Below are 27,633 nucleotides of genomic sequence, written 5' to 3' on the forward strand. Positions count from 1 at the left end.
CTTCTCGATGTATCAGTGTGGATACAGGTAACATTGAGTACAGAGGCATATCCCATTCCTGTACTGAAGTACGTTTTCCGACCCATATCTCACACCAGGCTTCACTTTGTCTTAATGTAACCATGACTGCATTCTGACCACAGTGCAGCTCACTAAAAAAGCATAACGGTAGGGTCAGTATCTTCTGTTCTCCTTTTGCTGATGTTGGTGAACATGGCTGGCTGAATGTGCTTCTATTTCACAGTCAAATTAAGTCAGCAGTTTGCAGTCATGCCTAATCAAATACTGGTCCATTGCTGCCATCTACAGTAACAGACATTCTTCAGGAAACAAACAGTTTCATTGATGAAACAGTATTATGCTGAGCTCAGATCCAGATGGCAGCGTTTAGAGATTTATCAGAATAATAATAATAAAGAGTGACTTGTGTCCGATTAAAAAAATGAATTATTTTAATCATGTCTTAATGGACTCATTAACCTTTACATAAAATATTCTCTTCTCTCAAGTCAAAGAAAATGGCACAATGAAAATATTTCTTGGTGACATATCAACATGAAACATCAACTAAAATCCAAATGAACAGAGCATTTTTCTTACAACAAATGCCACTGGTATCAGCTGGTTATGACTGCAGTTCCACATCAAAACATCAAAAGACACCAGTTTTCGTGATCTGAAAATGACAAAGAAGCATTCTTCTTCAATTCATCTTCATTGTCAGAGTCCGGATCGGCTTTACACTTGACAGGTGATATCACTAAAGTGACCTCTCCAGGTAAGATCGTCAGAGGGTATTAGCTGTTATTACCAAGATGTGGAAAGACTCTCTCAGTAAAAGTGTGTGTGAACGTGTGTATATGTGTGGCATTATCAGGGTTAGAGAATGAGAGTGTTCCTTTGTCCTAGTCCAGCTGCACTCTAATTGTCCTGGTATAGTCTACAGTGAGGAAAATTTGATCATTTTGGTGGGGGAAAAGCTTTGCATGTACCATACAAGTGTGTTAAACCCCAGAACTGGTCTCTAGTCTTTATTTCTCCCTTCCTCAGGGCAGACTCTAATAGAACACCCACCATCCACTCTTCATTTTCCCCAACCACAACATCCTAAGTGTGTAAGCCTGAGTCAAAGCCCTCAGAGACCAGGACCGAGGGCCATTTATCAAACCTCTCTGGGTTGTCAGGAAGCTGCATGCTGCGCTCCAAGTGTGTGCCAATGGTAAGATCGTCAGACAGGACAATTTGTGAGTGTTGGGGTCCAGAATCACAGGATCTGAGTGGAAAGATCAGAGATACTTTAGTCTTAAATCAGTGGTTGATTTTTTTGTTGTTGTTGGTGTTCTTGTTGTTTGCACCCTCTTCGGTCTTCTTGTTGACCCGACAATGAACAGGTCAAATTCCTAGTAGTTCCCTACTCTCAGTGATGGAGTTAGCTTGTACATTACATAGTAAGATTTGTATGCCCTAAGCCTTCGGCAAAGGCACAGAAACCTGTTGGTTAATGTGTACACCTGGGTACCAAGGCACATACCAGTGATAGTATTTTTCTGAAGAAATAAACTTCAGTGGTAAAAGTATTTACGAGTGATTGGGCACCGATATGAAGAAAAAAAAGAAGACATCAGCTGCATTTTTCCGAGTCGATATCAAGATCATATCGGTTTGTAGAAAATTAGGGCTGTCGAGTTAATGCCATTAGTTAGTCGCAATTTTAGAATTTGCACAAATTTGGCCCTATTTTTTTTTTTTTTCCATTAAAAAAAGCAGTGCATTGAGTTACAGGCATACTATGTTTTGACTGTAAGGGACGGAACTCAATTATCTACATTAAATGTTAATGGAATTTTACCATGAACAACACAAATGTCACTGTAACATACAACTATTAATCCTCCCAATGTTTAAGTAGGCCTACTTTCTCTTATCAGTGCTCTTGAAGTTGAACACTTGTGCACAGCACACACACACACACACACACACACAGCTTTAAGTACTGTTAAAGCTTCAGGCATTCTAAAGCAGTGTGACTATAGGAAAAAAATAAATTGCTTTATGGATACAAAAGAACAAGGATATTTTAAACTTGTCCAACAATGTTATGAAAACTCTGTAGCCATCTGTACTGTTCAGATCATTCTAGTCTTACACTCTCCCTCCCTCCCACACCCGCGCTCTCTCTCACACACACACACACACACACACACACACACACACACACACACACACACACACACACACACACACACACACACACACACACACACACACACACACACACACACACACACACACACACATGCAGCCTAATGTACCTTTGAAGCATCTCTTTGAGTAGCCCAACCTGGTCTCCGAGCATTTCATATTATTATGCAAGTAAATCCAACACACTCCATTTAGTATGATACGTTACATTTCGTATGGTCTGTATTCACTTGTGGTTGTCCATCACCCTTTTAGTATATTTTACAAATTACAATTCGCATTAGATATATCATTTACGAATTATATTACGAATATTATGCATTTTCAAAATGTACAATATGTTACGAATTCTAGCTAGGTGGCTAACATTAGCTTGGCTAGGGGTTAGGGTTAAGTTTAGGAGTTAGGTTAAAGGGTTAGCTAACGCGCTAAGTGGTAAGTAGTTAAAGTTGCTAATCAGCTAAAATGCTAAAGTTGTCGGTGATGAGATTCGAACTCACAACCTTTGGGTTGCTCGACATTCGCGTTATACATCCACCCCGACAAACCACCCTCCTTTTCGCTGTTGTTGAGTAGCCTATTCCTTTTCAGTTCTTCCTGTGCCATCCAAATTTGTGCGTAGCCTAGTCAGTGGTCAAGTTATCAGGTAGCAAGCTAGCTAGGTAACATGACTAGCTGGACAAACAATGTTTATTGTCAAACCCAAAAATACCGGCTTGCGACTAGTTTAAAACGGCCCGTGACATGCTCATGAATTCACCACAGAAAGAAAGAAGAAAAAATATTGGGCATAACTTTTACATGATTTTGGCAAGAGGAAAGGGGTTGTCACTAGTTACCATAGCCACAACGTTATAAACACCACCCATTTCAAATGTTTGTTTTCATGAAAGCAAATGTTTATCATACATTTTTACGATATATAGACTATATCGTAAAAGTGAATGAAAACAAAATTGTGCTTTTTGTGTTTACTATAAATGTAACAGATGTGAAACGGCTAGCTTAGTTAGCGGTGCGCGCTAAATAGTGTTTCAATCGGTATCGTCACTTGCTCTGAGACCTAGAAATAAAGAGCCGCGGCTTTTGTGGAGTGATGGGTAACGATGCGTTGTGGGTGACTGTTGTTGGTGTGTGCAGAGGGTCCCTGGTTCGCACCCGGGTATGGGCGAGGGTAAAGTTATACTGTTTACATAGACACAATAATGTAAAGGCGCAAGCACTGAATGTCGGCAAAGACTATGCATATGCACTGACAAGATAAATGTCTCTCCACCCTTAATGGGAATCGTAGTCCACAAAACAGAACAGCAGGATGTCTAGCTCCCGGCTATCCTTTCTTTGGATTGGTGGATACATCCCATTATTGTAATCCTTTTTTGAATATTTGATCAGAGGTTGTTGACGTCAACCGCCTGTATTCAATGGCGATAAACGCTATGCTACTAGCATCATACCACGAATATGCATAGCCACCTCTAATATAAAGTGTTTTATCTCAAAGTTGCCGTGATGTCATATACAGTGCATTGAGATAGAAGCTATTTTTCAGTCTCTCGGTCACAGCTTTGATGCACCTGTACTGACCTTGCCTTCTGGATGATAATGGGGTGAACAGGCAGTGACTCGAGTGATTGTTGTCCTTGATGATCTTATTGGCCTTCCTGTGACATCAGGTGCTGTAGGTGTCCTGGAGGGCAGGTAGTTTGTCCCCGGTGATGCGTTGGGCAGACCTCACCACCCTCTGGAGAGCCCTGCGGTAGTGCAGTTGTCGTACCAGGCGGTGATACAGCCCAACAGGATGCTCTCAATTGTGCATCTGTAAAGGTTTGTGAGGGTTTTAGGGGCCAAACCATATTTATTCAGTCACATAACAGCCCGCTTGGAATTTTCCAAAAGGCACATAAAGGACTCACAGACCACGAGAAACAAGATTCTCTGGTCTGATGAAACCAAGATTGAACTCTTTGGCCTGAGTGCCAAGCGTCACATCTGGAGGAAACCTGGCATCATCCCTACGGTGTATAATGGTGGTGGAAGCATAATGCTGTAGGGATGTTTTTCAGCGGAAGGGACTGGGAGACGAGTCAGGATCGAGGGAAAGATAAACAGAGCAAAGCACAGAGAGATCCTTGATGACAACCTGCTCCAGAGAGCTCAGGAGCGAAGAACACAAACAAGACAAGGCAGGAGTGGCTTCAGGACAAGTCTCTGGATGTCCTTGAGTGGCCCAGCCAGAGCTTGGACTTGAACCCGATCTAACATCTATGGAGAGACCTAAAAATGGCTGTGCAGTGATGCTCCCCATCCAACATGACAGAGATTGAGATGATCTGCCTAGAAGAATGGGAGAAACTCCCCAAATACAGATGTGCCAAGCTTGTAGCGTCCATCCCATCTGGTTTGCGCTTAGTGGGACTATCATTTGTTTTTCAACAGGACAATATGACCCAAAACACACCTCCAGGCTGTGTAATGGCTATTTGACCAAGATGGAGAGTGATGGAGTGCTGCATCAGATGACCTGGCCTCCACAATCACCCGACCTCATCCCAGTTGAGATGGTTTGGGTTGAGTTGGACCGCAGAGTGAAGGAAAAGCAGCCAACAAGTGCTCAGCATATGTGGGAACTCCTTCAAAAAAGCATTCCTCATGAAGCTGGTTGAGAGAATGTCAAAGCTGCAATCAAGGCAAAAGGTGGCTACATTTTTATTTGTTTAACACTTTTTTGGTTACTACATGATTCCATATGTGTTATTCTTGGTTTTGATGTCTTCACTATTATTCTACAATGTAGAAAATAGTAAAAATAAAGAAAAACCCTAGAATGAGTAAGTGTGTCCAAACTTTTGACTGGTATTGCACATACACACATCAGTATTCCAGCAAATAAACCTTGTGAGGCAAATAAGCCATTCAGTTTTTTGTTGACCAAATTCGACACTCATTTGATCTCCATACAAAAACTCCTTACCCGGTGGGTGAAAAAAACGAGAGAAAAAACGCCACCTGTTGGAGGGAAACAGATTTTCCACCGAAAATCTGGTATGAGGATAGTAGCAAAGCACCTCTCCATTGAATACAGGCGGTTGACCTCAACAACCCTCATCGAGTATTCAAAAAAGGATTACAATAATGAGATGTATCCACCAATCCAAAGAAAGGATAGGCAGGGGCTAGACAGCCCGCCGTGACACTTTTTGGACAACGACTCCCATCGTTAGGGCGGAGAGACATGTATCTTGTCAGTACATCCATAATATGTGGCCTCTCTCCCTCTCTGCTGTAGCTGTATTCCGTGTCAAATTCTGCGCCTAAAAGGATCCGTGCGGAAACACGTGCGCTTAAAATGTTCTGTGCAGTGAAGAAATGGAGACCCGATTAATGGAATAAAAAAAAAATTGTGGCAAAAAAAACACGTCACTCTTTAACAGGTTATTAACGTTAAAAGCCCTATATAACATTTTCACTTCTCTGTTCACTTCCACAGCTCTGTGAAGTCCAGAGAACTGCTTGCGGATTGCCCATTGGGCCAGGTCAGGTTAACAGGAATAATAAACCTATCACGATATGCCTTGCTCATATCAATATCATATCTAATTATCAATATTGATGTCCACCACCAGTATTTACTAAGATTTTAAAAAATGGATACAAACTGTAAGTGACAATCCAATTCCTCTGCATCTTCTCCCAAGCTTTGAACTGCAGATTGCCCAGATGTTTAGCCACGTCAATCAGTGCTCCTGAGACCAGCTGTGTATCTGGATCAGGCAGTGTGCACTGGGCTCTGGAAGAATATTCAGGAGTCAGTGGGGGTTGTGCTGTGGCGGTTCAGAACGCACAGAGAAGAGAGAGACCGGATGCAGATCACTTACCTTTCCATTATAGTCCTGTAGAAGAACAGACTACCAGATTAAATTCTGTTATTTATCTATCACTATTTATCAGTATAAATGCACCAACAAATCATGTTAACTTAGAGCAGACCTGACCTGAAGGTGTCTTAATCTCATAGCTCATCCTCTATAAGCTTCAATTGTGTTTACAAGTGATGACATCTCTTGTCTCATCTGGTCAATCCTATTAACCATTGCTGAAGTCTTTGCAAACGGTTCCTGCCTCAGTGTGTCAAACCTGGCCTTCTCTTCATCTCCAAGAAACTGCGGAAACTCCTTGAATTCATGCTTGATCTCGATCTCTGCGTCTTGGAATTGTCTCTGGAGACAGTGGGAGAACTGTTATTACATTACGTTACTGGAATTCTCACATTTCATCCAGAAAACCAATTCCCTGGTCTGGTTGACGGACTCTGGTCTGATTTTAGCTAGCCACCGGTACAGTAGTGAATGAATCAGTCCTACTACAGAGTCTAGCTGTGAAAAGTTATAATTTAGCCATCTCTATCAAACATTTGGCAACCAAATGCAAACATAATTAAATATTGATCTAATACATTATTGCTGCTTTCTCTTATATAAAACTCAACGCCGTCCTACTGAATGTGAGGCATTGTGGAAGTACAGATGTCTGTAGCTTCTTTGAAATACTTCAGCATCTCCTGTAAGGGTTTTAGTGCTCTCTGGTGTTCACCCTGAAACGAAAAAAACACCCTATCTTACAGTAGAATAATCTGTATACAGTATTTAAACACCTAACATAGAAAATGTATTACGTTCAATAAAAACGGGACTCTGTAAAACGCATGTCTTTACGTCGTTGTACCTTCTCCTTGAGGCCCTGAACAGCTTCGTCTATGGGGCAGCGGTCACGACTCTTGTGTTTTCTAGAAGATTGACACACTAAACAGATGGGCTGCTTATCCTCCAGACAATAGTACTTTAATTTCTCACCACGCAAGAGCACTTTAGACTCTCCTCAAGGTAGGCCTCACACAGGTTCTATAAAACCAGGTAAACAGGGAGGATTACCCATTGAAAATATCTTTCTGCAAACGGAGCATTCCCGAACCCCCTTCAACTCCCAGCATTGCTGCAGATAGACTTTTACAAGTAGCTGTGGCTGCTCCATGGTCGGAGGACAGGATTCTTGAAGACACACAGGACAGGTGAAATCTTCCTCTGGAAGAGATGTTCTGGGACTTGAAGCCATTTCCTCAGCCCCTTCCAAGCTCCTAACGTTAGCTACATGTGGAAGAAGATGTGGGTATTTAGACAGACAGCTTACCATCTAGTTCTGAAGTTTACTTCAACTCCTGTTTCTTGCGCCAACAACATTACAAAAATACTGGACGCTTTCGTTCAGCCCGCACGCGCGTCACTGAGTACACCCCTAAACTCATTTGATTGGCTTGCGGCCAAAGTTACCACGGCAACGGGGCTACCACAGCTGCAAAGTCAGAATAGGCTATCGTAAAAATGTATGAAAATTAAAATGTGCCTTTTGGTTTTCATTTACGGTTAGGGTTAGGCATAATGATAGCAGTGGGGTTAAGTTTACAGTTATGGTTGGGGTTAAGTTTAAAATACAATTGTAAGAGGTTAATTGAACAAATGGGCGGGGTGTATGACTTTGTGACTGTGGTAACTGTGGACGACTGATTTCTCTTCCCCCTGTCATGTGACTTTGACACGAACGTACCCAACTCATACTTCCGGTACTGCGTGGATAAGGGGAAAAGTTGCACGTTCAGGACAAAGTTTTATTTTGCGCTTCTAATTGGCATCATCAAACTGTTAACGACTGTGATTTTGTTTCCGATAGTTTTACTTTATACAGTAAATAATTCTGTACATTTGTGAAACATCAAATGTTGAGCATGTCGACGAACAATTTGTCGTACAACGACCAAGGAGGATCGGATTCAGCCGTGGAGGTTGGTCAGGAGACTACCCCGACCTCCTCCAATGCTGGAGCTGGATTTGGCCTGTTCAGCACCAACTTTAAAAAGTAGGTCAATTAGCTAGCAAGGAAACATTTTATTAACCTACTTGTGTGTAAACTGTTTGCAACTTAATTTGATATCTAAGATGGATGCTAGTGGTAACTAGTTGGCTAGATAAACAGCTGCATCTCTATGGTAGCTTCACGGTTAGAAACGCGTTTGTTGACAGCAAGCAATGTTGCCCTGTGTTTGGAATACATGTTTATATGAACAAAAAAGCAACACGTTGACAAAGAGACACCACGAGACATTTTCTCTAACATGCATATATTTTCCATTCAACAATGTTTTTCCACCGCGCCGTTTTATGTTTGTAGAGTTGTGCGAGGTCAATGTATTCTAAAATGAACTTCGACACGGACATAAAGCTAACTGTGCTATGCACATGGGCGAAGCTCTGTTGTAGTTAGTCTGGCAACTCAAGTCAATTGATGTGGTTCTCCAAGGTCCTCGGTACAACGCCGGTTTTATTTAAAAAATACCCCAGCTTATTTCCCCTCATTGTCATAAACTCAAGTGATTAGGATAAGTGCCAAAAAGTAGCATATAATTGAAATATTGTTTAAAATCCTTGTAAACAACCCATTTTAAATAAATTGGATAAAGTGAGATGAAAAGGAACCGATTACGTGTAAAATGTGCTCTGTCATCAATCAACATCACGTGACGATACCATCAGAGGGCAGTTCCATCACTAGGTCGGCCAGCCTCATCCTGCAGTCATGCTGTGTCTTTTACTGTAAATCAGGGCCTGTATTCACGTAGGATCTCAGAGAAAGTGTGCTGACCTAGGATCAGGTCTATATAGCCTTAATCTTCATTATGATCTTGAATACACGCCCAGTAGTTGACTTACTCAGCTGTAGGATTGGGTTTATTGTAAATCAATGTTTCCCAGTCCGTGGCCTTGGAGTTGGGATCAGTTATAATTTCACTATCAGTAGGTTAGTCTTTCCCCAGCTGGCTCCAGACAAGGCCTCAAGTCACTGTCTTCTCTGAAGGCCATTTTCTCCCGCAAAGTCTCCAACAGTCAGCCATTATCATATGAAAGTTTATTCAACCTGATTTATCACAGAAGCTTTGAATTATCCACTTACTGTTAGTTTGTATGTCTTTCTCTACACCTGGGCCTATTTCCCTTGTAGTCCTATAAGTTCTTGCAGTTTTAACCCGTAGAAAGGTCTCACTGAAAAATGTTTGCGACGTGCTCATGTCATTGTTATACAGTGGAATGTCTACTGGTATGTCTGTTCCATGTAGCCTAGTGCTGCTCTTCATAGCGGCCAGAAGAACACTTTCAACCATCTCTGTCACTGTCGAGCAGTGACTTGCGTCAGCCTAATATTTGAATGTGGTTTGGCCCGAAGTCAATCTCTTAAGTCCTCTCACATGATCAGATGGTTGGTCTGTTCAGCAGCGAGGCAGGGCCAGTAGGCCAGGTCTGGTAATGGAGACTAGATGAGTCTTGGTTGGGCTGCTGGAGCCTGCCGGGCTTGAGGGGTGTAAATGATTCCACTGTCCACAAACTATGACACACAACGCCTCGGCTTTACTATGAGATCTAGTAGGGAGTCTGTCCTATCAGTATCACATCTTAACATAATCTAGGCTTTTGTCAGGCATTCATACATTCACTCGCTCTATATTCACCATGAGCCTAATTCCCTTTATATTATAGTGTTCAAATGAAGAGTTTTTTTTTTTTGCTCTGTACTCCCCAAACTCAAGTCTGACTGATAGCATTGTTTATGAAATCGACCCAGTAGTCCCACGTGGCTCGTGTGGATAGGTGGAGTTTTTTTTTTTTTTATCATATTGGGTACCACCGTTCAATCCTATTATTTCTTCAGGAATTTTATTTATTTCGCCTTTATTTAACCAGGTAGGCAATAATAACATTTTGCATTGTTGCCAAAAAGTTCAATTTTGGTTTCATTTGACCAGAGCACCTTCTTCCACATGTTTGGTGTGTCTCCCAGGTGGCCTGTGGCAAACTTTAAACGACACTTTTTATGGATATCTTTAAGAAATGGCTTTCTTCTTGCCACTCTTCCATAAAGGCCAGATTTGTGCAATATACGACTGATTGTTGTCCTATGGACAGAGTCTCCCGCCTCAGCTGTAGATCTCTGCAGTTCATCCAGAGTGATCATGGGCCTCTTGGCTGCATCTCTGATCAGTCTTCTCCTTGTATGAGCTGAAAGTTTAGAGGGATGGCCAGGTCTTGGTAGATTTGCAGTGGTCTGATACTCCTTCCATTTCAATATTATCGCTTGCACACTGCTCCTTGGGATGTTTAAAGCTTGGGAAATCTTTTTGTATCCAAATCCAGCTTTAAACTTCTTCACAACAGTATCTCAGACCTGCATGGTGTGTTCCTTGTTCTTCATGATGCTCTCTGCGCTTTTAACGGACCTCTGAGACTATCACAGTGCAGGTGCATTTATACGGAGACTTGATTACACACAGGTGGATTGTATTTATCATCATTAGTCATTTAGGTCAACATTGGATCATTCAGAGATCCTCACTGAACTTCTGGAGAGAGTTTGCTGCACTGAAAGTAAAGGGGCTGAATAATTTTGCACGCTCAATTTTTCAGTTTTTGATTTGTTAAAGTTTCAAATATCCAATAAATGTCGTTCCACTTCATGATTGTGTCCCACTTGTTGTTGATTCTTCACAACAAAATACAGTTTTATATCTTTATGTTTTGAAGCCTGAAATGTGGCAAAAGGTCGCAAAGTTCAAGGGGGCTGAATACTTTCGCAAGGCACTGTAAATACAGTAGGGAAAGAGGTAGTTGTTTGGGCTAAATTATAGGTGGGCTATGTACAGGTGCAATAATCTGTGAGCTGCTCTGACAGTTGGTGCTTGAAGCTAGTGAGGGAGATGAGTGTTTCCAGTTTGAGAGATTTTTGAAGTTCCTTCCAGTCATTGGCAGCAGAGAACTGGAAGGAGAGGCGGCCAAAGAAAGAATTGGTTTTGGGGATGACTAGAGAGATATACCTGCTGGAGCGTGTGCTACAGGTGGGAGATGCTATGATGACCAGCGAGCTGAGGTAAGGGGGGACTTTACCTAGCAGGGTCTTGTAGATGACATGGAGCCAGTGGGTTTGGCGACGAGTATGAAGCGAGGGCCAGCCAACGAGAGCGTACAGGTCCCAATGGTGGGTAGTATATGGGGCTTTGGTGACAAAACGGATTGCACTGTGATCCAATTTGTTGAGTAGGGTATTGGAGGCTATTTTGTAAATGACATCGCCGAAGTCGAGGATTGGTAGGGTGGTCAGTTTTACAAGGGTATGTTTGGCAGCATGAGTGAAGGATGCTTTGTTGTGAAATAGGAAGCCAATTCTAGATTTAACTTTGGATTGGAGATGTTTGATTTGGGTCTGGAAGGAGAGTTTATAGTCTAACCAGACACCTAAGTATTTGTAGTTGTCCACGTATTCTAAGTCAGAGCCGTCCAGAGTAGTGATGTTGGATAGGCGGGCAGGTGCAGGTAGCTATCGGTTGAAGAGCATGCATTTAGTTTGACTTGTATTTATGAGCAGATGGAGGCCACGGAAGGAGAGTTGTATGGCATTGAAGCTCGTCTGGAGGGTTGTGATCATGGGGTTGATTTCTGAGAATATGTTGCTCTGTGTAGTTCTCTATCCACGCTGTGTTTGCACCGTAACACTAGATGGCAGACTTGAATGGTAAGTCAGAAAGCAGCGAAGCCCTGACTGAGTTTTTGTTTTCTTTTTAAATGAAGCTATCGTCAATGTATCGTTACGTGCATTTTAATGGCTGTAACCTTAACCCTCTCTTGCACTTTCTTGCTCCTAAAGATATCTATAGGTGGCCTTTTTTTTAAGTTAGTCAGCTTTCTCCAATGAAATGAAACCACAGTCTGTTTGCTGTTTGGATAATGTCATGTGACACAGTCGGGGTCTAAGTCACGTTCCTGTAGATTATCCAGTATTGGCTGGGCTCTTGTTACCTCACGGTCCACTCTACTGCTCTTGCCCTGCCAGAAGCACAGCAACATGTGACTGGCTGGTTGTCCCCAAGTGATCAGCTGCTTCCCAAAGCGCCGTATTATTTCACTGCGGTTCAGTTTCCCATGTTTTTTTTATAGGGCCTCCATGTGATGTCAGATTATGTGTTGGGCTATATCAACTGAGCCATGTCCAACAGCATTATCATCCTGGTTATAAACACTAGAGGACATGACAGACTGTAGTAGGCTAAATAGAGTCAGCTGATTCGAGCTGTTTACAGTGCTTTATCCTACTGGTCATTATGTGAATGAATGACTTCCCGGGCTGGTTGGTTGTAGACTTGCTTGCCAGTTTTGAAAACCTGGAAAAAGAGACTAGGTTGGTTTTAAACATGAAGAGAGACATGTAGAGTTGTCTGGGTGTCGTTCGAACTCTGTGTGGTTCTTCTGTTGGCCCTTGAAGGGCACTGGGCAGGCGTGAAGCATTGTGCTGTGGACAGAGGTGGTGAAAGCTGCTCACTGTTTACCCCGAGGCCGATAAGGCCCTCCCGTTTCCCCTGGAGGAAGTGGCCACAGGCAGAGAGAACCAAACTACCACCCAGCTACACACAGACGCAGAGAACGACAGTACGGTCAGAGGAGAGAAGGAGAAAGTAGCCCCTGTCCAAGAGCTACAGATCCATCAGGCAGGAAACCTCAACCCGTCTCTGGATTGCATTTACAAGCAATGACGAGTCAAAGCCTACTAGTAGCCATTTAAAAGAGGGCCACTTCATCTTGCCACTCCTGTTATCATCTTAGAGCTAAGGATGTGGTGGGCTCTTAATTGCTTTAAAGCCTGATACTTGAGATTTAAGGAGAAGGTGCTGTCAGTCACAGCTTCATTTTACAGAGAGGGAGAAAGCATACCATAGAGTGCATGCGTAGTGTCTGTCTGCGTGTGTAGCAGAACCACTAATGCTAGATCATTAGCCGGCAGGATGGGTATCCGGTGACCGCTACAGTTGGTCGCTGCCTGTGAAGGGCAAAAGCGGGTTTGGAGGGAAGTAGCCACAGGGAACGTTTACAACCAGCTGACAGTCGGGGAAACGTGTGTGTGTGTGTGTGTGTGTGTGTGTGTGTGTGTGTGGAATCGCGGGGACTGTGAGGACAGCTCTGGTGTCTGCTGAGAATGTCCAGCTCACCTTAAAGACCGAACTTCGCCAGGAGGAGCAGCACGCCAATGGAGGCCGCGACGAGACACCCACCAAACGGTACTCTACAGAAGTATCTGATCACATGCTTTTCAAGTTTACGAACTTGCCTAGTTTCCTCATCTCTCTAGCTGATTATTGATTGTGACATTATCGTGAGTGACTTTCTTTTCTCTGCGCCTGGCGACAACTCCCAATATGGTTAATTTGTGTTTTTCATTCGCTCTCTACCCATTCTTCTCATGTTGTTTAATGTGAAACATCTGCCTGGTGTGTTGTTGAACCCATTCAATCCATTCTGATGCAAAAACATTGTTTCTCTCTTTCTGACTGTACCTCTCTCATTGAGTGGCCAGAACCCTTTCTGTCTCTCTCTCTCTCTCTCTGACCGTACCTCTCTCATTGAGTGGCCAGAACCCTTTCTGTCTCTCTCTCTCTCTGACCGTACCTCTCTCATTGAGTGGCCAGAACCCTTTCTGTCTCTCTCTCTCTCTCTCTCTGACCGTACCTCTCTCATTGAGTGGCCAGAACCCTTTCTGTCTCTCTCTCTCTCTCTCTCTGACCGTACCTCTCTCATTGAGTGGCCAGAACCCTTTCTGTCTCTCTCTCTGTCTCTCTCTTTCTCTCTCTACAATCAATGACCTGCTGTGTGGCTTCACATTCTCCTGTGGAAGGTTAAGGGTCGTGTAGGCCTGGCTGGGTTAACATCATGTGAGATTCTGCTTGTTCTCCGGGTTGAAGGTGTTTCCATAGCAATGCTGTGATATTTTGAATGTGTCCGCTTGTGTGTGGCGGTACAGTAAAGGGATGAATTGTTGAAGCGGTTGTTGATAGTTTGAGCATCGTAGACCACGTGGAAGAGTATCCTAAGAAAATAGGTCATTTGAGACCCTGTGTTTTTTTTTCTTCCCTTGCAGTCGTTTAACGTTGATGAAACTAGACTGGTTCTCCTACCGGTATGTGTAAGCTACTCTCTCTTGAAAATGGCTGTTCTATTGCGGAGAGGTTCTCCACATGACTACCAATTTCTAGCAGGAGCCAAGTTTAATGCAGGACATAATGCTCTCCATAGATCAGTATTAGTCTGAGTCTTGGCAGACCTTTGGCCTGTCTCCCACCAAGGACACGGCTGGAGATCGATCCAGTCAGGCTGCATATCTTCTTTTTTTGTGCGCTAGGATTGTAATTTAATCAAATGACTCAAATCTCTGTTATAAGTGTACCACAGTTTTCCAGTCCCAATTCGATGACGTTCTTCAACTCATTTAGCCTCATGAATTTTCCCCCGGTGGAAGTGGAGAGTTCTTGGCTACACCGGTGGAAGTGGAGAGTTCTTGGCTACACCGGTGGAAGTTCTCAGTTGTAAAGAAGGCCGTCCGCTATACAGAATGAAAAAGCAGTGTGGTGATATGAAATAGCCTGCAGCACTTGTTCTGATCTCGTTCTCCACCAGGAATGATGACCTTAAAGAGATGCTGGAGAGCAATAAGGACTCACTCAAACTGGACGCCATGAAGAGGATCATTGCGGTGAGCACCACCTGCACACACACACATTCCTGGCCTGAGGAGTGCACTTCCCGCTAAGTGCAGTGCATTCTCAGTTCAGAGTGTACTTCGGTGTTCCCGTCTCAATAAAATTAGGCCGATTTTGTAAATTCCTAATTTTGAAGAATTGGTGAACAATTTCTAAAGTGTAATTTACAGTGCAGTTCATTGCTGTGGTATATTGTATGTGCAGTGTTAACAACACATTGAATACTGTTAAACATGCGAGGGATGTGTCCACAGCTGATCGCCAAGGGGAAGAATGCCTCCGAGCTGTTCCCAGCTGTGGTGAAGAACGTGGCCAGTAAGAACATAGAGGTATGAGTTCAATTCTATTTGCATAACGTTTAGTAGATTCTATCGAAGACGAGAAGACGAGATGGATGAGGTCCCTCCCACTGCCAGGAGGAGACCACCGAACCACTACCTGGTAATATTGATCAGCAGAATAAACAGGCTGTACGAGGGTGTGTGTGTGTGTGTGTGTGTGGTGTGTGGCAGCCCATGGTAGGGAACTGGAGCATGTGGGTGGGGGTAATTGGCAGAGGAGGGCCTGTGGCCACGTCTCCTCTCTCCCTTCACACACACCAGATGCTAGGGTAGTGCTAGGTCCCTCGCTGTGGCTCTCTCTCTCATGCTCTCTCTGTCCTCCCCTCTCTGCGGGCAGCTCAGTCACTCTGTCTCTCTTGTCGTCCCTCCCCCCTCTCTGCTGCTGTGCTGTGTGTTATTGATTGTCTCTAATCAGAAAGCAGCACTGGAGGACACAGAGTATTGACGGACTCGTGTGATTTAATATCAGGATGCTTTGTTTACTTCGACCAGCGCTAGCAACAACAACCTGAGACTTGAAAGCCCTGAGGTGTGTGTGAGTGGGATGGAGGGCTATATGGAGAATGGTTATTGGTATTTGATAACTGATCAAATAATGGAAATGAAATCATTAGCATATTTGATTACTATTCCTAATTTTGAGCATCTATTTTCTGCAACGTTTTTGATAAGTGATTCCCCTCAGACAAGGCCAGATGGGTTATGTCCCCTCTTAGACTCAGTAATGATGTTAATTCACCCACTAATCACAGCAATGATGATTGAAAACCACAGCTGTACGCCGAATAACACTGAAGTGAACCAGGGCCAACCTTTAAAATGGATACTTAGAGATGTTGCCGGTCCCTTTATCAACATCCACCAGAGTCCGATCAACTTGTGGATGCTATTTGTATGCGTCTGTGACTGTCGAGTACGAAGGAAGTATGAGGTCGTTTCGTGAGCCGACGCTAACTGGCGTCAGCGCAATGGCCGTAAGTGTATGGCGTATCTGGCAAGACGCCCATAGACTCCCAGTCGTTGCGCTAACGCTAGTTAGAAGTTGCGCTAGTTAGCAACTTCCTTCATACTGGAGTCTAGACTTGGAGACATAAAAATGGTATCCACAAGTTCATCTGCCTCTGGAAGTAGATGAAGGAGCTGGCAGGAGGAGTGTGGGGGCTGCACTCATTCATACTCATTGCCAAAATCACAAAGTATCCTTTTTAACTCAGTCGGACACTGGACAAATATTAGCTCAGTCTCCGCTACGTGTGAGGAGCGAGGAGGGGGACGAAGGCAAACAGAAACATTCTGGAGTCAAATAAAACATTTTACCTCATTCTCTGCTCTCCCCGAAACGACATGCCATCCAGACTAATAATATCCAACAGGAACACTTTCAACCTCTGCTTTCCCCCCCTCTAAAACAACCAGCCCAAGAAATACATCCGAGGTCGAGCCAAAGCCTCATTCTCTCCACTGTGTCAAAGAATAGTATTACCGAAACCATTTGGAATGTGTACTGAGCTCAACCCAAAAGTGAATCTATAGACTTGGGATTTCTTCACTAAATTCAACGTGTGTGTGTGTGTGTGTGTGTGTGTTCCAGCTGAAGAAGTTGGTGTATGTGTACCTGGTGAGGTATGCAGAGGAGCAGCAGGACCTGGCTCTACTGTCCATCAGCACCTTTCAGAGGGCCCTCAAGGTAACACATGTGGTGTATGTGTGCACAGCAGGCTTTGATGCAGAGTGTTTTTCTTTTGTGTTTTACCATTTTGAATTCCCACACACTCATACAGGTCTTGAAATAAAGTGTCATGTTTGGTATGTACGTGTATAAAGGTTGTGTGTGTGTGTGTAGGGCTATTGAGCCATTTAAAGAGAGGCTCTGTCTCTCTGTAAGTTCTGTGGACAACAGAGTTGTGTTTTTAGACAGCCCACCCCGTCACCCTGATGTGTCTCAGGACCCAGAGCTGGAAAACCCATTTCAGCCCCTGCTAGCTCTACACCATGCTTCACTTCCTCCCTGTGTGTGTGTGTGTGTGCGGTACTGTATCATGTCTTCAGTATCTCTTAACCCAAACCACATGAGATTTCTGTCTCTAGTCCTTTTTCTTTTTTTCTTTGACTCTCCTCACTCTGTCTCATTGTGTACATCTTTGCAGAAGTGTGTGTGTGTGTGTGTGTGCACTCGTGAATGTGTGTTAAGATAATCCTTATACCCCCCCCCCCATCTGTCCTCTACCAGGACCCTAACCAGCTGATCAGAGCCAGTGCTCTGAGGGTTCTGTCCAGTATCAGAGTCCCCATCATCGTTCCCATCATGATGCTGGCCATCAAGGAGGCTGCCTCCGACATGTCCCCTTACGTCAGGAAAACATCCGCCCACGCCATCCAGAAACTCTACAGGTTGTGTGTGTGTGTGTGTGTGTGTGTGTGTGTGTGTGTGTGTGTGTAAAGCAATGGCACTGGGAGTTGACTCTTTCCTTTCCTTCTCCTTAGCCTGGATCCAGATCAGAAGGAGCACCTGATAGAAGTCATTGATAAATTGCTGAAGGACAAAAGCACTGTGAGTAAAACCGGCTCCCATTACCAGCTAATCCATATAAGTTTTGGGACGGTCACATGTTTTAATTGAAAACATAAATGACTAAAACCAGATTCTAAAGTGTGTAGAAAGATAAGGGAGCTATGACATTTATATATATTTTTTACAAGATTTATCTTTGAGATCACCGTAATAAAAAATAGACGGTCAGGGAGAATCTAAAATTCCCCAAATTTCATTACATGGGGGGCCCTCATTATTTGAGTCACTCGGATGGTGTAAGAACATGGCATAAATCATGGCAAAATCTGTAGAATTGCATGAAATTAGGTTTAAAACAGCAACATTTTGTCTCTGGTGCCAAGAGGGCCCCCTCCCCGACTTTACCACCAGTGTTTCCCCACAGATGTTCCAGCAGCGGAGACCGCATGATATGAACAAAGCAGTAATGAGGATCGATTTAAATTGTATTCGCTCTGAATCAGTTTTCATCTATTTCATTCATTTGATATCAGACGGGTTCAGCAGTCGGCCCTTACTCAATGCATTCATTCAAACCAAATCCATGACGTCACTGGTCTACTAGGTGCAGTACTCCCAACAAGCCACCAGAGGGTAGTCCAGTCCAACAGAACAGTTCCCCGCCCCATCGCCCCTCTCTCTCTCTCTCTCCTCTCTCTCTCTCCTCTCTCTCTCTCCTCTCTCTCTCTCCTCTCTCTCTCAGCTCATTCACCAATGCCATGCTTTGTTAGCGCCCACTTAAATCCACACATCTTCAGATGCTCCTAGTTAACTGTCGATTTAGAAAGGCATTCTCTCACTGATGCTGGTGTCACCTTAATTTGCTTTCTAAGGCCAAGTTGTTATTTTTTCTCCTAGATTAGCCTGATGGCATTCTCCAACTCCAGTGTTTGAAGCACAAATACAGCGTCTCCTTCCACTATTAGGCTAATAGATGGTGCATATTCTCCAGAAGGTCACTATAAATGCGTATGGTCACTATAAATGCATACGCTCCCATAAAGGCTAGTTAAAATAATGTAAATTGTGCACGTGCTGAAGTTAGCATATAGAATGCCCTGTGCATGTTAGTAAATACAAGCCATACACGGTCTCTCTATCGCAATTAGTTATTCATTGCATGCATCTCTCATTATATAAAATAACCCGTAGCACTAAGGGAGGGGGGGCAGGACCAGATGCATAGCATATTTAGCTTCAGTCACTAACGAAGATGGATGATTTCTCCCCATTGAAACACTCTCTCAATGAGGCTGGCTGGCTGGGGGACACCGACAAAGGGCACAGTCACACAAGTCCGTGCACTGTGTTTTGGACTGGAAGAAAAATATTAATAAGACCGGAATGCTAATGTCTTTTTATATATATATATATTTTTTTTTTTGTGTGTCATGATTTGTTATTAGAATTTCAGAGAGCTTCTATACCAATTTATTTACTGCCAGTTTTACCCCTTTGCTTTCTGCCGGTGATCTATCGTGTTGTGTTTGTCCTGTTGTTCAAAGGACATCTGCATTTATATGGATAAAATTCACTTTATCTTGACCAGAGCATCATAAGAACCATCTTTGAATGTATTTTACAGATGCCTTGAATTACCTGTTTTATCACCGTTCATCCCACAGTAGTATTTCAAATCAAACTTTATTTGAAGTGCATTTACACAAGATGTCATACAATATACACTTGGCAGACTAGGCTTTTTATTTATTTTGCCTGGAGGAAAAATAAAGCTTTAAGCTTATATTCCCCTTCACTTTGAGATAGGAAGTTGCTATCATTCTGGAGCGTGAGAATCACAGGCTGACCATGTAGATATGGACTGTGCCCCCATGAGTGTCTAGGGCAGTATATAAAGCTGAGGTGTCCCAAACATGCAGCCCAGGAGCCAAGTGTGGCCTACAACCATCCGTGTCCCCTACCTGTGCCCCAAAACTAGCCTCCACGCTTATTAGAAATGATTGTACTTTGTAAAAATAAGAATTATCACCCAGGTGGTGTAGTCAGTTATGTTGGGTAAGTATATTTGGGGAGAGATAAGAAATATATTTGGCTGTCTCTGTTGTTGCCTTCGTGACATTGGCCTGAATAGTGATGGCCCCTTTACGCCAAATTAGTGTGACACCCTTGGTTAAAGACAGGGTGGTGGTAAGAGAAGGGGGGGGGGGGTGACACACAACACAACACAGGAGGTTGTGCAGCTGTTTTCCTGTGATGAATCTATTATCCAGCCATTACAAGATAAATGATCGATCCCTCCCATCCCGCCGCCCTGCCTCTCCCTGCACCTCCTGCAAAATTGAAATGAGAACAGGGAGGAGTGTGTGTGTGGTATGATTAGAGGCTAGGTGGGATGCCCATTCATTTAAGAGGAGGGAGGAGATGGAAAAGGGGGAGAGGATAGAGCGAAGGCAGGGAGGGTAGGCCGACCGACCCTGCGCCGTGCCATCAATCAAGGCGGCGCGCCGTCTCTGGCGTGATGACCCAGCACTCGCCGCCTCCCTGGCGCCCTAATTAGAATTCATGACAAAATAGATGCAAGGAAATGGTTTGGGCCCTTCATAATTTTATACGAAATGTATTGTTATTAGAGGAACCATTTGCTTAGTGTGATTTTTCCATTACTGGCTTGTCACGTAGTGTAGATAATATGGTGGAAGTGGATGGGGGAGGGAGGGATGGTTGTGGACTCCATAGATTGGGGTGTCAGTTTTGTTGATGGCGCGTGTAGTTTACCTGCGTCTAATGGGGGAAGTTGAGAGGGAGATGGGGGAGGGAGGGATAATGCACAAAGAGGCGGAGGCAGGCCCAGAGACACTGTAATAGGCTGAGAGAGAGAGACAGATGTCGAAGGCAACATAACACAGGGCTGAGATACTAGGAACCTCTGTGTATCCATTGATGCACACAGGCACAATTTTCGCAAAGTTCCTGTTCACTCCTGTCAGTACTTTACTCCAATATAAGGGCTATGCACTAGATGAGGTTTGCGGAGTTGGAACTTTACATCAAGCATCTGTTAGTTCTGAGACCAACCGCGCTGTGCATGACAATTAAAAGCCACACATACATTTCCCAACTAGGCCCCTTTCCAATTATAAACCACAAGCACATCCGTTAAACTCTGCTTATATGAGGTTTCTTAATTGCTTGCTAAACCAAGTGTTTAAACAATGCCTCGGTTTTGATTTGTTTCGCCCATGTTTTTTTTTTTTAACTAACAGCTTGTTTTTTTAATGTATTTTTTTTAAATGTAATTTTGGTTGCATAGTTAGGCTAATTCCAAACACGTATTTTACCTCACACCTTTTTGCTATGGTTTTTTACCAGTCATTTAGAAGCCTACTCCCTAAAGCTGTCCAGCTTGTTGAATGATTGGCGCTTCGGGTTCCCAGCTCCCCAGTTGTCAGAGGGCCTCAAACGCATACGCGCGCACACACCTACGCAATCAATGCAGCTGCACGGCATGGATGATGGGTAAATGTACAGGGTTTCCACAGGGGCCACCAGGGGCCAGTCTTTTCTAATGGGAGAGACCGGATTCTGCTACCCCTCTCCTCGCCGACTCCTGCCTTGTCCCCCCCTCGCCTCTCTGCGTTAATGCCGTTTGCATATTAATACACAGCCATGTCAATCAGTCAGTCTGCCAGCTAGCAGCGCTACAGGAATAGAACACGGACCAGACAAATGGATTTTTCTCCCAATAAAATGTACTTGATTGCCTCACTCTCTCCCCTCCATTCTCCCATTTCCCCCTTTCTCTTGTCTCATGAATAGAACATTCAATTAGTTATGAGCTGAAGGAAAAATTAAAAGTCTGTGGTGAAATGTTTTGGCTGTGTGTGGGCGATTTTAGAAGGATGCCTTTTACCATGGTGATCCCAAATTAGATTTGTTCAGTAAAGACTTTAAATGTGGTAATTTTCCACCCAGTTACTCCTCTCCTGTTTGGTGCCTGGCTCTTAGCTATAATCTAACTGTTCATAAACAAAATTCTTGCTCTTAGATCATGAAGTACACTGTCTTTCTAACCAAGACGTAACCCGGCCTTTTGGTAGGCTGTCATTGTAAAATAAGAATACACAAACAATGGTCTCAGGCTAAAGCAGGGCTGCCCAAGTTGGATCCTGAGAGTTACTGGGTGTGCAGGCTTTTACTCTAGCCCTGCAGTAACCCAACGTCTCCCCTATAGCTGGTAGCGGGCAGCGTGGTGATGGCCTTTGAGGAAGTGTGTCCCGACCGTATTGACCTGATCCATAAGAACTACCGTAAACTCTGCAACCTGCTGGTGGACGTGGAGGAGTGGGGTCAGGTGGTCATTATCACCATGTTGACCCGCTACGCCAGGACGCAGTTCACCAGCCCCTGGAAAGAGGTGAGAGATGGGAGGAAGAAAGATGGCGGGGGGGTCAGGTTAACACAGCGCACCAGCCTGTGGAAAGAGGTGCGAGATGGGGAGCGAGCGTGGCGAATTAGTGGTTTGTCAGAACGGCGTCGTGTGGCGTGAGCTCTAATGGACGTTTTTTTTTTTTTTCTCATTTAGATTTGAGATGATTGAGATGTAGTGGCTTCTCTTGAACGTCTCATCAGTGAACAAGGAAAGGGCTCAGTTAGGGACTAAACACCGGATATCTATCAGACATCAACACTGAAGTAATAATGTCATTATTGCTTCAGTGTGACGAGTGAAATATAGCCTATAGTAAATTCATCAAAAAAGACTAAGGAGACATTTGTCAGTGTGTTTTATTGTTTACTATGAAGTTATTTCAATAATGAACAAAGCAACCCTACGCAAGATGTGCTGTCAGTATCCATCTGTTTTGTCGTTACTTGACGAAGGTCAGAGGAGCAAAACGTTAGCGCGGTTAAAAAAGTGATAGTTAGCGAGCGCACTTCTCCAACACACCTGCAAGCAACTTCTAGGTGTGCGTATGCATCTGGTTTGGGTTGGCTAGCAGGCGTTGGCTAGCAGGCGTTGGCTAGCAGGCGTTGGCATGTATGCGGTGAATAACAGAATGAAAGACAGTGTGTGTGTGTGTTTCAGGACGGTCTGTTTGATGAGAACAGTGAGACGGCGTTCTATGAGTCTGATGAGAAAAAGACGAAAAATGGGGACGAAAAGAAGTCCTACGTGATGGACCCTGACCACAGACTGCTTCTGAGGAACACCAAGCCTCTACTACAGAGTAGAAACACTGCCGTGAGTCTCACCACACACACACACACACTGCTCTGAAGCACACTGGTCCGAGACTCTCTCTCTCTCTCAAACCGATGCATAAACACACACACATCCAGTGTTGACTGCTGTTGAACCTGCTGGCTGTGAGGGATACAGGCAGCCTTAATGAAGGCGTCTGAGCTTGGGGTTCTGTTGTCACTCCTTCCACACGGCTGTCTCCGGAACCGAGGCTGAGCCACGACTGATGCTGCACACACACACACAAACTGAGCAGGTCTCCATCACCCAGGAGACTTAAGGTCTGTGCGCCAGTGTAGCAACGGGAGGAAAAATGGTCCCAAATGAGCATGTTGATTTTTAAAATGTGACGTGTTTTTTGTCTTTTTAACAGAGAGAACGCGATGCGGCCCTCCGCCGTACCGTCACGTCTTCCAAATGTGACTCCTCAGTCCTTACTCTGGCTGTCTGTTACCTTCCAAATGACAATTCCTCACATTACAAAAAAACGCATGACTTTGGTGTTGCCATTTGATATATGGAGCTTTTTAAAGAGCTTTGTGTCCGGAGGGAGGATGAAAGACCCGTCCTACACGAGGAGGAGATACAGCACTGCCTGATCCCAGGTCTGTGTGTATCGTCTTGCCGAATCCTAGGGTCTGTGTCGCCAAACAATGGCGTGACAATGACCACAGGACTCGGCAAGACGGCACAAATTCAACGGGGACCAGGCTAGATGGGGGCATGACTGGAGTTGAGAAACTACCTCCTGTATTTGAGGCTCGAAGGGCCATGTTAGAGGGGAGGGAAAACCTGTTTACGTCTGTCGTTTCAGGTGGTGGTGTCAGTAGCTCAGCTGTACTGGCACCTGGCTCCTAAACACGAGGTCGGCGTCATCACCAAGTCACTGGTCCGACTGCTCCGAAGCCACAGGTACAACCCCAACCCCTCTCTTTTACGTGTCTCTTTTTCTTTCTCTTCTCTCTCCCTCTCTGTGTGTCTCTGTTGTGAGGACAAGAAAAAGGGCCCTCCATAATGTTTCCCCTCTGTCTCTCCCTGTCAGAGAGGTGCAGTACGTTGTGTTACAGAACATCGCCACCATGTCTATCCAGAGGAAGGTAAAGGCTCTAAACACGACTCCTCTCTTCAGTCTCTGCTGCGGGACAGATAATGGTGTGTGTTACTGTCTTACTATCGGAGTGGCTGACCGTATTGTCTGGACGCCTCGGGAGCTTAACCACCGTACCTTCATCGCCAGACGTACTGTAGCACATGCTCAGAGGAGAGACCATTCTCGTCCCGTTGTCTGTGGTTATAAACGGCATGGTCGACCATGTTGCACGCACTTTGTCTGTTGTAAACGTCACGATTGTGACGATGTGGACTGCTGACTTCAGTTGTGACTATAATAAACGACACGTTGGGTGAACTTTTACGTCGGTTTTGAACGAATAACATTGCAGTGTTACAAAGCGGTGGGCGGAGCCGGGCAGTTTAATCCAGTCCCGCCCGGCCTCTGCCTTTTTTATATTATGAAGTATCATTATGGTTTTATGTTCTCCCTGCCAGGGCATGTTTGAACCTTACATGAAGAGTTTCTATGTGAGATCCACAGATGCCACTCACATCAAATCGCTCAAGGTAAGTGATGACCAAGCTAATGTAAAAGTAAACCATGAGATGAGGTCAGGTGTGTGTGTGTGTGTGTGTGATCAGACCCATCTTGTCTCCCCAGCTGGAGATCTTAACCAGCCTGGCCAACGAAGCCAACATCTCAACCATCCTTAGAGAGTTCCAGGTAAGTCTCTGTCTCTCTCTCTCTGGGTTACATTCTGTCTCAAATTCAAGCTGCTTTAATGGCATGAAAAACATTGCCAATATTGCCAAAGCAACAATGTATACAATATACACTGCTCAAAAAAATAAAGGGAACACTTAAACAACACAATGTAACTCCAAGTCAATCACTTCTGTGAAATCAAACTGTCCTCTTAGGAAGCAACACTGATTGACAATAAATTTCACATGCTGTTGTGCAAATGGAATAGACAACAGGTGGCAATTATAGGCATTTAGCAAGACATCCCCAATAAAGGAGTGGTTCTGCAGGTGGGGACCACAGACCACTTCTCAGTTCCTATGCTTCCTGGCTGATGTTTTGGTCACTTTTGAATGCTGGCGGTGCTTTCACTCTAGTGGTAGCATGAGATGGAGTCTACAACCCACACAAGTGGCTCAGGTAGTGCAGCTCATCCAGGATGACACATCAATGCGAGCTGTGGCAAGAAGGTTTGCTGTGTCTGTCAGCGTAGTGTCCAGAGCATGGAGGCGCTACCAGGAGACAGGCCAGAACATCAGGAGACGTGGAGGAGGCCGTAGGAGGACAACAACCCAGCAGCAAGACCGCTACCACTGCCTTTGTGCAAGGAGGAGCAGGAGGAGCACTGCCAGAGCCCTGCAAAATGACCTCCAGCAGGCCACAAATGCGCATGTGTCTGCTCAAACAGTCAGAAACAGACTCCATGAGGGTGGTATGAGGGCCTGACGTCCACAGGTGGGGGTTGTGCTTACAGCCCAACACCGTGCAGGACGTTTGGCATTTGCCAGAGAACACCAAGATTGGCAAATTCGCCACTGGCGCCCTGTGCTCTTCACAGATGAAAGCAGGTTCACACTGAGGACGTGACAGTCTGGAGACGCCGTGGAGAACGTTTGGCTGCCTGCAACATCCTCCGGCATGACCGGTTTGGTGGTGGGTCAGTCATGGTGTGGGGTGGCATTTCTTTGGGGGGCCGCACAGCCCTCCGTGTGCTCGCCAGAGGTAGCCTGAGATGAGATCCTCAGAACCCTTGTGAGACCATATGCTGGTGCGGTTGGCCCTGGGTTCCTCCTAATGCAAGACAATGCTAGACCTCATGTGGCTGGAGTGTGTCAGCAGTTCCTGCAAGAGGAAGGCATTGATGCTATGGACTGGCCCGCCCGTTCCCCAGACCTGAATCCAATTGAGCACATCTGGGACATCATGTCTCGCTCCATCCACCAACGCCACGTTGCACCACAGACTGTCCAGGAGTTGGCGGAAGCTTTAGTCCTGGTCTGGGAGGATATCCCTCAGGAGACCATCCGCCACCTCATCAGGAGCATGCCCAGGCATTGTAGGGAGGTCATACAGGCACGTGAAGGCCACACACACTACTGAGCCTCATTTTGACTTGTTTTAAGGACATTACATCAAAGTTGGATCAGCCTGTAGTTTGGTTTTCCACTTTAATTTTGAGTGTGACTCCAAATCCAGACCTCCATGGGTTGATAAATTTGATTTCCATTGATAATTTTTGTGTGATTTTGTTGTCAGCACATTCAACTATGTGAAGAAAATAGTATTTAATAAGAATATTTTATTCATTCAGATCTAGGATGTGTTATTTTAGTGTTCCCTTTATTTTTTTTGAACAGTGTACATTATAATTTTATTACAAACAACAACAAATGGTAGTAAAATTAAATCTGAAAATAATAACAATAAAATGGTAACAGTCAATAGTAGAAATGTAATATATAGTTTCATACTTACATTTTTTTAAATAACTTATAACTAAATAATGGTCATCTTCACCATTTATATCAGTACTACAACTACTATCATCATTACCACTACTACTACCACCACCATCATTAAACTGCTACCATTACCATTATCACCCATACCACTACTATTTGGAATGGTCATCAACAACAATAATAATAATTAATAATAATAATAATAGTAGTAACAATAATGGTAATAATAATAATAATAGTAACAATAATGGTAATAATAAGTACGTTTCTGCTTACTATGCAGATGTTATGATTCAGTGTCCCTATGGCAGGCAAATGCATATTTGGCTGCAAGAGGAGCCATTGCTCCTTCGCCCATGAGTATTTTTCGTTTTTCCGCTGGGTGTAATAAGTTCAAATTTGGAATAAATGTAGTCATTTCTGTGAATAATGAATCTCTGTGAGGAATATTTATCACAGTAAAGGAGAAAGTGCATCTCTGTCATGCAGTGACCACATACACGCTCCTCTTTGGGTAGCCATGTCTTTTTATGTCTGCCGGTTTCTATTGCCAATCGGTGGTCACTCAGCCTGTACTTGGTAAGGATCTGTCTCTGCTTCGTATCTCTGACAGGGTAGAGATAATCAGCCAATTCATATTCTCTGTTTAGGGTCAGATAGCAATTTAGTCGGCTTTGGGATTTTGTTTCGTTTTTCCAATGTTGTAAATATGATTCCATTGATTTGTTCATGATTTTGCTGATTGGAATTCTTTCTTTTGAAGCAGTGCTGGTGTCAGCTTGGTTGGTGAGGTCCAACACCAGCTGACTGAGAGGGCTCGTTTCTGGGCTCAGCTCTTGGGTTTGAAGTGCTTTAACTTGCAGACTTGAATTTCGACTTGAATTTAGATGTAGCCAAAATTTTAATGATCTTTTCTGTATTTTCATTACTACTGGAAAGCGGCCCTACATGCATTAGTTGGTGTATTTCTCTGGATTTGTCGAATTGTAGAATTCTGCATGTAGGGCTTCAATTGGATGTTTGTCCCACATTTTAAAGTCCGTTTATTGAGTGGCCCCCAAACCTATTGGTAGGATTACATATTTTGGTCCAAATTCTAATTGGGATGTTGATTTTGAATGATTTCATTTTTATTGCATACATTGCTCTGCGGGCTTTTTCTTTGAGTGGATTC

The 27,633-nt window shown here is 44.1% G+C and overlaps 1 protein-coding gene and 1 long non-coding RNA gene across 17 annotated transcripts in view; one reads left to right on the plus strand and one right to left on the minus strand.

Annotated features, from left to right (window-relative positions):
• Positions 1 to 442: 442 nt before the first annotated feature.
• On the minus strand, positions 443 to 7,473 carry LOC127930779 (uncharacterized). Of its 3 annotated transcripts, none has more exons than XR_008139443.1 (4): positions 6,928 to 7,473; positions 5,862 to 6,796; positions 3,790 to 4,021; positions 443 to 1,273 (listed from the first exon to the last, which is right to left on the minus strand). It is a non-coding gene; the product is annotated as an uncharacterized LOC127930779 (long non-coding RNA). The 3 variants fall into 3 exon arrangements; XR_008139444.1 differs by having other exon boundaries at positions 5,862 to 6,422; positions 6,702 to 7,473; XR_008139442.1 differs by having other exon boundaries at positions 5,862 to 7,473.
• A 331-nt stretch (positions 7,474 to 7,804) lies between these two features.
• The window catches only part of LOC118385582 (AP-3 complex subunit beta-1-like), a 59,265-nt gene continuing 39,436 nt past the window's right edge, over positions 7,805 to 27,633 (plus strand). For 13 of the 14 annotated variants that reach the window (XM_052521433.1, XM_052521434.1, XM_052521437.1 and 10 more), the window contains exons 1-12: positions 7,805 to 8,112; positions 14,742 to 14,817; positions 15,079 to 15,153; positions 16,757 to 16,852; positions 17,396 to 17,556; positions 17,650 to 17,716; positions 21,909 to 22,091; positions 22,764 to 22,919; positions 23,734 to 23,831; positions 23,962 to 24,016; positions 24,468 to 24,539; positions 24,634 to 24,696. In XM_052521433.1, the coding sequence (XP_052377393.1) occupies positions 7,973 to 8,112; positions 14,742 to 14,817; positions 15,079 to 15,153; positions 16,757 to 16,852; positions 17,396 to 17,556; positions 17,650 to 17,716; positions 21,909 to 22,091; positions 22,764 to 22,919; positions 23,734 to 23,831; positions 23,962 to 24,016; positions 24,468 to 24,539; positions 24,634 to 24,696 (1,242 nt within the window). In that variant the 5' untranslated portion in view covers positions 7,805 to 7,972. The remainder of the gene's footprint in view (positions 8,113 to 14,741; positions 14,818 to 15,078; positions 15,154 to 16,756; positions 16,853 to 17,395; positions 17,557 to 17,649; positions 17,717 to 21,908; positions 22,092 to 22,763; positions 22,920 to 23,733; positions 23,832 to 23,961; positions 24,017 to 24,467; positions 24,540 to 24,633; positions 24,697 to 27,633) is intronic. The other variant, XM_052521445.1, reaches the window with a different exon arrangement.

This window comes from Oncorhynchus keta, chromosome 6 (assembly GCF_023373465.1).
Source record: "Oncorhynchus keta strain PuntledgeMale-10-30-2019 chromosome 6, Oket_V2, whole genome shotgun sequence".
Lineage (NCBI taxonomy): Eukaryota > Metazoa > Chordata > Actinopteri > Salmoniformes > Salmonidae > Oncorhynchus > Oncorhynchus keta.